General features: G+C 48.5%; 2 protein-coding genes across 3 annotated transcripts in view; one reads left to right on the forward strand and one right to left on the reverse strand.

Moving 5' to 3' along the window:
• The window catches only part of HDHD2 (haloacid dehalogenase-like hydrolase domain containing 2), an 11,680-nt gene extending 8,463 nt beyond the window's left edge, over nucleotides 1–3,217 (forward strand). The window contains exons 4-6 of the mRNA XM_010005018.1: nucleotides 569–785; nucleotides 1,138–1,201; nucleotides 3,052–3,217. Coding sequence (XP_010003320.1) covers nucleotides 569–785; nucleotides 1,138–1,201; nucleotides 3,052–3,155 — 385 coding nt within the window. The 3' untranslated portion in view covers nucleotides 3,156–3,217. The remainder of the gene's footprint in view (nucleotides 1–568; nucleotides 786–1,137; nucleotides 1,202–3,051) is intronic.
• Nucleotides 3,218–6,023: 2,806 nt separating this feature from the next.
• Nucleotides 6,024–9,972, reverse strand: part of KATNAL2 (katanin p60 subunit A-like 2) — a 26,262-nt gene continuing 22,313 nt past the window's right edge. For both annotated transcript variants that reach the window (XM_010005020.1, XM_010005019.1), the window contains exons 13-15: nucleotides 9,066–9,228; nucleotides 7,191–7,293; nucleotides 6,024–6,163 (exon numbers count right to left, since the gene is read on the reverse strand). In XM_010005020.1, the coding sequence (XP_010003322.1) occupies nucleotides 6,024–6,163; nucleotides 7,191–7,293; nucleotides 9,066–9,228 (406 nt within the window). The remainder of the gene's footprint in view (nucleotides 6,164–7,190; nucleotides 7,294–9,065; nucleotides 9,229–9,972) is intronic.

The raw sequence follows: 9,972 nt of genomic DNA on the forward strand, positions 1-9,972 counted from the left end.
CCTCCCAGGGCCAGCCTGTGCCAGTGCCTGACCACTCTTTCAGTAAGAAATTCTTCCTAATATCCAATCTAAACCTCCCCTTGTGCAACCTGAGGCCATTTTCTCTCATCCTGTTGATAGTCACTTGGGAGCAGAGCCTGACCCCCCTGGCTCCAACCTCCTCTCAGGCAGCTGCAGAGCCAGAAGGTCTCCCCTCAACCTCCTTTGCTCCAGGCTGGACACCCCCAGCTCCCTCAGCTGCTCCAGGGATAGGGAAATCACAGCTTCCCTGGGCAACTTGTCACAGTGTCTCACCACCCTCACAGTGAATAATTTCCTCCTAATGTCTGACCTCAAATCTCCCCTCCTCCAGTTTTAATCCATTCCCCTCATCCCATCCCTCCCTGCCCTTGTCCCAAGTCCCTCCCCAGCTTTCCTGGAGCCCCTTCAGGCACTGGAAGGTGCTCTAAGGTCTCCCTGGAGCCTTCTCTTCTCCAGGCTGAACACCCCAACTCCCCCAGCCTGGCTCCAGAGGATATCAGGGCTTTTTAATACCATTTTTATACTTTCTTCTTCATTGTTTCCTTAGGTTGATTTTGGATGGTGCTCCACTTATAGCTATACATAAAGCCAGATATTTCAAGAAAAAAGATGGCTTGGCCCTGGGACCTGGACCTTTTGTAACTGGGCTGGAATATGCCACGGACACCAAAGCAATGGTGGTGGGGAAGCCAGAGAAGACCTTCTTCCTAGAAGCTTTACGGGGGATGGACTGTACCCCAGAAGAGGCTGTCATGATTGGTGATGTACGTGGGGATCCAAAACCTCCTCACCTGCCTGGTAACATTGTGTGGTGCCTCCCAAATGCCATGGACTGATCGGTCTGAAAGCCCTGGGATTAAACAAGGGGTGAAACTTGAACCATCAGAACTTGCAGGTTGCTATGTGTCATCTGTGGGATTAGTTCTCTTACTTTAGTTACTATTTGATCCAGCAGAAAGCACCTGGTAAATATGACAGTTTGGCTGTTAGGCAGCTACAGGAATTGATTCTGTAAGTGGCTGGTTAGTGGTGTGCAAAGGAGAGAATGTCCTGCAAGACTTTTTAACGAGTTGCATTTGTGCTCACCCAACCTGCTGATCTCCTCTTCTCTCCCAGGACTGCAGGGATGATGTTGGTGGTGCCCAGAATGCAGGCATGCGTGGGATTTTGGTAAGGACTGGTGAGTACTCCATGGAGCTGTTACTTCACAGAATTACCTTGGTTGGAAAAGGCCTCTCAGATCACCCGGCCCAACCACTCCCCCAGCCCTGCCCAGGCCACCCCTGCCCCATGTCCCTCAGCACATCTACACGGCTTGGAAACCCCTCCAGGGATGGGGCCTCCAGCCCTGCCCTGGGCAGCCTGGGCCAGGGCCTGACAACCCTGGCCAGCAAGAAATGCTGCCCAACCTCCCATCTCAGCCTCCCCTGGCACCACTGCAGCCCATCTCGTCTTGTCCCATCCCTTGTTCCTGGGGAGCAGAGCCCGACCCCCCTGGCTCCAACCTCCTCTCAGGCAGCTGCAGAGCCAGAAGGTCTCCCCTCTGCCTCCTTTGCTCCAGCCTGGACACCCCCAGCTCCCTCAGCTGCTCCTCCTCACCCTTGTGCTCCAGACCCTGCCCCAGCTCCCTTGCCCTTCTCTGGACACGCTCCAGCCCCTCCATCTCCTTCTTGTCCTGAGGGGCCCAGACCTGACCCCAGGATTGCAGGTGTCTCTTCACCAAGGCTGAGTACAGGGGTACAGGACCTGCCATTTCTGAGGCTTATTAGGGCTGCTGGGACACCCTCAGTCCATCACCCCATGCATTTTGGGGTGAATTTCCTTAGCTGCAGGGTGGCAGCCTGTTAAGCGGTAGATTGTGCTTAAGTTATGACGGGCCATTACATTTAATGTCTCAACAACAGGGGTAGAGCACAACCCACAGCCTGACAGGTGATATCAAGTAACAGATGAGCAGCTGTGCTCTGGAGACAGGCTAGGAAGTTGGGGTGTTTAGCCTGGAAAAGAGAAGGCTCCAGGGAGACCTTAGAGCAGCTTCCAGTGCCTGAAGGGGCTCCAGGAAAGCTGGGGAGGGACTTGGGACAAGGGCAGGGAGGGATGGGATGAGGGGGAATGGATTGAAACTGGAAGAGGGGAGATTGAGGTGAGACATGAGGAGGAAATTCTTTGGTGTGAGGGTGGTGAGAGCCTGGCCCAGGTTGCCCAGGGAAGCCGTGGCTGCCCCATCCCTGGCAGTGTTGGAAGGGCAGGTTGGATGGGGCTTGGAGCAGCCTGGGCTGGTGGGAGGTGTCCCTGCCCGTGCAGGGGGGTTGGAACTAGATGATCTTCAAGGTCCCTTCCAACCCAAACCATTCTATGATTCTGTGAAGGCAACTGATCTTAAAGGTGTGTATGTTTTTCCTCTGAAATCCCAAGCTCTAACCAAAAACCAGAACTGTTGTGATATCTTAGATTACCAGAATCAGTCATAGCAATGTAACTTCTGATCCTTTAGGAGCTCCAGTGACATTCCCTAGTGATTACACTGGTTATTATAAAAGTAATGTTGCTTCTGACCAAAGTGCAGCCTCGAGGAACTGGCAGGTATTACTGATTTTACTGATGGTGCCATGGCCTGAGTAAGGTCCTTCTGAGGTGGCAGCTGCTCAGGCCACACAGTCCAGTATGTTCAGAAGGAAAGCCCGTAATCCTACTCTTCCTTATAAAAGGCAGAGGGAAGATGATAACAGTGTTCATAACAGTCATCAAATATCTGAGTACTCCATGAGAGAATAGTTTCAGTACAGCAGAGAGAAACCCGTGCACCAGCAACAAAAGTTCTGAGCCAGAGTCACCCCTGGAGGAATCTTTGGTGAAGCTCATTGTTGGTTTGGGAAAGACTTGAGATGTTGGTTGCAGGAGAAGCTCAGATGGACATTCCTCCTACAGTGTCTGCTTGTTACTGATCTGAGGAGGCTGTATTTTTCAGGGGGAAAGAAAAAAATGCCCAGAGGAACTTAATAAATGTATGTGTTTGTTAATCTGTTACAGGTAAATACCGACCAGCAGATGAAGGCAAAATCAATCCAGCTCCTTACTTAACTTGTGGGAATTTCCCAGAGGCAGTGGAACATATCCTAGAGAGTCTGCTATGAGAAAGGGAACAGGTCAGTTTGAAGAACCATCCATTTCACATCATTTCCTTTACTCTTGCTTCAGAAATCAAGGTCACAGGATCAATGCATGCATTGCATCAGAACCCAGGCCAGGAGCTTCTTCCACTCCAGCTGGGAAAGGGCAGAGGATCAGCATGGACACAGTCCCAGCCCCTTTCCTCCAGTAGTTGCACAAGGATGCGAGTAGGAATCATGGATACCAGCAGGTGAGACAGAAACTTCCTGAATGGGAGCATGGCAAGGAGTTCTGCTTATTGTCAGTTTTCAAGAAATAAAAAGCCCTGCCTGGGAAGTCTCATGTTCTTCTGCTGAAGAAACTAAACTGAAAAAAAACCCCACCACCCTACTGGAAATACTCAAGTAACTAAACCTGGAAGACTAACAGAGCCTTAGCCAGCCTGTAGTGATTTCACTGAGTGGGATTCTGCTCTAATTTAGCGATTATGCAAATTTAGGAGTGATTTTTAAATTAAAACAACACCATTGTTTAATAATATCTACTGCTGGTATCTTTCCTCTCATTAGAACAGATCCTGTTATTTTGTTTTTCAAATCTCAGATAAAATTAAAACTGTCAGTGTTTTACAGATGTTTTAATTAGATGTTGTTATTAAAAAGAATGGTACAGAAATAAAAATCTGGTATTAGATGCCTTAGAGACTGTGAATTTTTGGAATTGGGACTTCAGCAGGTGTCCTATTAATGCTACAGTTGCAAAATTTCACTATTGTTGGGGATTTTTTTTTTTGTTTCTTTCTAATGCTATGGGAAAAATCCTCCACAAGCCATGGGGACAGATTCCAGTTTTTGTACAGTTGGTTGGTAGAGCAGTAAAATTAAATTTAATTCTGTAGCAGGCAGTGCTTTTCATATGCACTAAAACCCCCAATATGAACCAACTTTGTAATGATGGTAAATAGCTTTTCTGGTCCATTTGTGAACTGTAATAATCCAAGTCCTTTACAGTTGTTTTACAGTTCTCCTGAGTCTTAAATTGTTAGATTGTAATTATACATTACTGGAGTATTATCCTTATTGAAAAGACAGCTTTGTGGTAAGGAACCATGCTTGTTCTTGTTAAGAAAAAAGCATCATGATGAATAACTGGGAAGCTCTGCTCACATGCAAAATTGTCTTACCTGCAGTTTGACATGGTGGGGGGGTTACCTGCCTTCGGATTTAACCTCTTGTCCCTGACAGAATGTGTGGATGGACCAGACTTGGCACTGGAAATAAACAATAAACCTCCCCTGGGCACAGAAGTTGTCTTTAGATAACACTTGTGTGCCCTTCTAAATTGTACTCCACAGTTTTGAATAAATTCATACATCTGATGTTCATGTTAACAGTTCTGAACCTGTGTTGGTTTCTGCTTGGAGTCTGGCTTTGGTCCTTAGAGTGAAGGGCAGGAAGGAGGTGAGAGATTTATAAGCAGCAGGTCAAGGGAGGTGATTCTGCTTCCCTGCTCTGCCCTCCTGAGACCCCACCTGGAGTACAGTGTCCAGTTCTGGAGCCCCCAACATAAGGAGAACATGGAGCTCATGGAGAGAGTCCAGAGGAGATGACAGAGATGATGAGAGAGCTGGAGCAGCTCTGCTCTGGAGCCAGGCTGGGAGAGTTGGGGTGTTCAGCCTGGAGAAGAGAAGGCTCCAGGGAGACCTTAGAGCAGCTTCCAGTGCCTGAAGGGGCTCCAGGAAAGCTGGGGAGGGGCTTGGAACAAGGGCAGGGAGGGATGGGATGAGGGGGATAGATGGAAACTGGAAGAGGGGAGATTGAGGTGAGACATGAGGAGGAAATTCTGTGCTGTGAGGGTGGTGAGAGCCTGGCCCAGGTTGCCCAGGGAAGCTGTGGCTGCCCCATCCCTGGCAGTGTTGAAGGGCAGGTTGGATGGGGCTTGGAGCAGCCTGGGCTGGTGGGAGGTGTCCCTGCCCATGCAGGGGGGGTGGAGCTGGATGATCTTGAAGGTCTCTTCCAACCCAAGCCAGTCTGGGATTCTGGGATTCTATGATTAAAGGAAGCATGGAAGCCCTGACTGGTTACCTGGCCATGTTGATGAGCAGAAAACATTCAAACGTGGTGATCTTTCTCACTGCACTGCACAAACTTGCTGTTTTCATTTTATGGCTGTTTGCATATTATGTCTGGTTGCAAACCCAGTGGGTAACCCCAGTTTCTAGTGACATTAACCTAAATCTCCTGATTTTCTACAGTGTCTCCAAGTTCTTCTATTCCTTGCCTTTTCCACCTTGGAAATATCCCCAAACAACTGTAAAAAAATACACCAGGCACATCAGGGCTTTCACCTTGGGTGGAAATGATGACAAACCATTACAAGGCACTTCTAAACTCTTGAATTTCACTGAAAACAGTCACTTTTCATTAAAAAGGGTGCAGGTCTCTGCTGGTAAAGCTTCCCTGATGGTGATGCTTTAGTGAGTTTCAGAAAGGGAGACCTGCACTAATTATTGACCTCTTAACAAGCTTCCTGCCCCAGTTCTTCCACAAACCTGGAAGCAACTGTCATGAATAAAGACTGAGAAGCAAACAATTTTACATCTTTATCCATAAAATTAAGGCTGGAGTCTTTGTCACGTAGCAACTGCCATTACAGTATTTCCATGAAGAGTGTTTCTGGAATGGTGACTGAAAGCAGCTAATAAAAATAATTTAAAATCCTCCCTATTAAATTTTCAAAAGTGAAGATTCCCACCCTGACCTTTCTCACTGCCTCCTCTTCCCTGGGAGCAACAAGCACTTCCTTCCCCAGCACCATTCAATCCTTTGGCTCCTTGTCAAAGCCGTTTAGGAAAGTCTTAAGAAGTTTTCACTCTCTGGGGTTTTTCCTTTTCAAACTGACTCAAATTCTCTCTGCCAAGCTGTGTACTTCTGGCTCAGGTTCTTTGCTGAGGGCTTGGTGTGAGCGATCACATCCAGGAAATCAGCTGTTGTGATCGTGTCCAGTTGGATAACGGGTAAGTTGCTGTTACCTGAAGAGAATGGAATAAACACTGTTATTCTTACTAAAACACAATCTTTTACCTCCATGCCTTGCAACGCTTAGTATACAAAAATATCAGAATAAGCTTAGAAGACCTTGCCCTGCACTTTCTCTCCCCTTCTGAACTGTGAGACTCCAGCAGAAGGATGAAGAGGACAGACTGCTGACTGATCGTGCTTAAAGAGCACGGTTTCCCTATTTGGCACGTTTGGCCATGGGGAAGTTTGACCTCTCCAGGCAGTGAGGGATCTGAAAAAAAGCACAGCCCCCTCCTTCCAGCTGCTTTCCAGGTCCTGAGGCCCCAGGGTTGTGCAGAAGGGCTGAGGCGGGAAGGGCTGCCCTGCAGCGCTGTGGGGAGACCCTTCCTGGAGCAGAAACAAGAGGGCTGGAGCAGCTCTGCTCTGGAGCCAGGCTGGGAGAGCTGGGGTGTTCAGCCTGGAGAAGAGAAGGCTCCAGGGAGACCTTAGAGCACCTTCCAGTGCCTGAAGGGGCTCCAGGAAAGCTGGGGAGGGGCTTGGGACAAGGGCAGGGAGGGATGGGATGAGGGGAAATGGTTTTATATTGGAAGAGGGGAGATTGAGGTGAGACATGAGGAGGAAATTCTTTGCTGTGAGGGTGGTGAGAGCCTGGCCCAGGTTGCCCAGGGAAGCTGTGGCTGCCCCATCCCTGGCAGTGTTGAAGGGCAGGTTGGATGGGGCTTGGAGCAGCCTGGGCTGGTGGGAGGTGTCCCTGCCCATGCAGGGGGTTGGAACTGGATGATCTTGAAGGTCTCTTCCAACCCAAACCAGTCTGGGATTTTATAATAAAAAGCACATATCTGTGCACAGAGCACAATTTTTAAAAGGGTCTGCTTATCAGCAATGGTAGCTAAGGAACATCTTTTAGAAATGCACGGTTTCAAACTTTCCTAAGCAGGTAACGGAGCTCCACCTGCTGGGGTTAACTTTATACAATCTAGAGTTCCAGCTGTGGATCCACATTTCCCAGGCTGGATTCCCCGCTCAGAGCTGTAGTACCTGGCTGATGGTTTTCAAGAGCATCGAAGATTTTCCTGACTGGTCTCATGGCTGCTTCCTTGCACACGAGCTTTATGTCTGAGCCCGAGTACCCATCTGTTTCCTGTGACAGGATCAGAATGGTAACATTTTACAGCTGACAAATCAGACAGGAACAGCATCTAAAAGCATATTTATATAAAGTATTTCTAAAGCCTTCTGCTGCCTAAAATACATGTGTGTGTGTGTATATATACACATACACACACATATTTTTATGTGTATTGTCCTCCCAAGGGTGTGTTCCTTGTTCTTGTTTGGAATGCCCACAGTACCTTGTAGGAACAAGGAAAGAACTGGGCATTTTCTTTTTGAAGGGCAGTTTTCTATAGGTCAAATAAAACCTGCCCTTCTGTGTCTGTTCCTGTTAATAAAAGAATTTATTTCCTGATGAACATTTGTGAAACAGAACCTGAGCAGTCTCATTTCTGTGAAAAAAAGGGGCCAACTGAGTAAGCATAAAATGTTTTCAAAGATGTTAGGATGTGACAAGGGCTAAACGAGGTAATTCTGGGTGTCTAGTGAATCTCCTCACTGTCTAAATGCTCTTTTTTCCTCCAGCAGTGCAGCTGTGACAAACCTTCCCTACACAATTAACTGTTCATTACCCCGATGAATTGGAAGTTCTCCCAGCCTGGTGAGAAGAGGGATAAAATTCAGTGTTCCTGGAAGTCTCCCTGTATTTAAGGCTGAAAAGTTGGCCCAACAGAGAGGATAAGAACACACCACTTTGTGAGCAGAGCTGTGCTGCTTCCAGAGCCAGGTAGGTGCCTACGAAGTGCTCAGCCTCAAATGGGGCTGAGGTCCTTCCCCCAGCTCTGTAGGTCACTGTTGAGGGGCTGTCCCAACCCTCTGCTTTAGTCCTCTGCTTTTGCAAGTTTGCTGGTGATGCCAAACTGGGAGGGATGGCTGGCACACCAAAGGGCTGTGCTGCTGTCCAGGGTGACCTGGACAGGCTGGAGAGCTGGGCAGAAAAGCACCTCATGAGGTTCAACAAGGGGAAGTGGAGGGTCCTGCACCTGGGGAGGAAGAGCCCCATGGACCTGCTGGAAAGCAGCTCTGGGAAAAAGGACCTCAGGATCCTGATGAAGAACAGGCTGACCATGAGCCAGCAATGTGTCCTTGTGGCCAAGAAGGCCAATGGCATCCTGGGGGACATTAAGAAAAATGTGGCCAGCAGGTTGAGGGAGGTTCTCCTGCCACTTTGCTTTGCCCTAGTGAGGTCACATCTGGAATCCTGCATCCAATTCTGGGCTCCTCAGTTCATAAAGAATAAGGAACTACTGGACAGTCCAGCTCAGGGCCACAAAGATGATGAGACTGTCCCATGAGGAAAGGCTGAGAGAGCTGGGGCTGTTCAGCCTGGAGCAGAGGAGACTGAGGGGGGATCTCTTCAACGTTTATACATATCTACAGGGGGGGTCAGGAGGATGGGGTGAGACTCTTTTCTGCAGTGTCCAGTGACAAGGCAAGGGATAATGGGCACAAGCTGGAGCACAGGAGGTTCAAGTTAAACATAAGGAAAAACTTCTTTCTTGTGAGAATAACAGAGCCTGGGACAGGCTGCCCAGAGAGGTTGTGGAGTCTTCTTCCCTGGAGTAATTCCAAACCCACCTGGATGTGTTCCTGTGTGATGTGCTGTAGGTGAACCTGCTCTAGCAGGGGGGGTTGGACTAAATGATCTTCAGAGGTGCCTTCCAACCCCAACCACTCTTTGTGGCTCCATGTGTGTGACATCTTCTGTCACGACAAGAGGTGTCCCTCTTGCTTACAGCTCCCACCCTGAAAGACCTCAAGCACCCAGTGGGCACTGTCCCTGCTGCAGTGCTGTCTCACCTGGCCCAACAAGCTGTAGTCCAGATCTGTTCTCAGCTCCACTCCTCCACTGTTGCTCACAGGGGGCAGCCAGTGCTGGATCATCACCTGCCGTGCCTCTTTACTTGGGAGATCAACCAAAATCCTCTTCTCCAACCGCCTCAGCATGGCAGAGTCCAACTCCCTGCAAGCAAAGGAGGAGAGGAATCATCTCAGCACGTCTCCTTAAAGAGACACAGCCTCAACAGCAGGCCTGGCTGCAGGGACTGACCTTTTTGAATCCTAACTGTGTCAGCCTAGTTTTGACCTAAAAAAAAAGGGTTAATTATCCAGTGTAGACCTGTTCTGTATGTTCATGAGGCTTCACAGTAACTATCAGAAGTTGGAGGTTATCTTCCCTGGCTTCCTGCAGTATGTTTCATCAGAAACAACCTCTCCCTTTCTTCTGTCAAGGAAACACTACAAATTGCCTGTCTTGAACATTGTCTGGACTAATTAATTGCTACTTTGTAATGGATGCTTAGTAGGTATAAAATACAGGGGGAAGGTCTTAGATGTGAGGGCCACGTTTATGGCAGAACAAGATGTGGATCTGAGACTGCTCCTGCAATACAAACACAAAAGATGGGGACAACTCTTCATTTTCACTTGCTTCTGGTGCACAAAGGAGACCTGAAAGAAAAAGGAACGTTTCTTTCTCTTCCTTTCTCAATGCATTTTATCATCATCACTATCCTGATCAACATGCTGAGTCCAGCTGGAGACCTGTAACTAGTGGTGTTCCCCGGGATCACTGCTGGGTCCAGTCCTGTTCAGAATCTTTATCAGGTACCTGGATGAGGGGACAGAGTGTGTCCTCAGAAAGTTGCCTGATGACATGAAGCTGGGAGGGGTGGCTGATCCACCTGAAGGTTGTGCAGCCATTCAG

The sequence above is a fragment of the Chaetura pelagica genome, unplaced genomic scaffold, assembly GCF_000747805.2.
Source record: "Chaetura pelagica isolate M959 unplaced genomic scaffold, ChaPel_1.0 scaffold121, whole genome shotgun sequence".
Lineage (NCBI taxonomy): Eukaryota > Metazoa > Chordata > Aves > Apodiformes > Apodidae > Chaetura > Chaetura pelagica.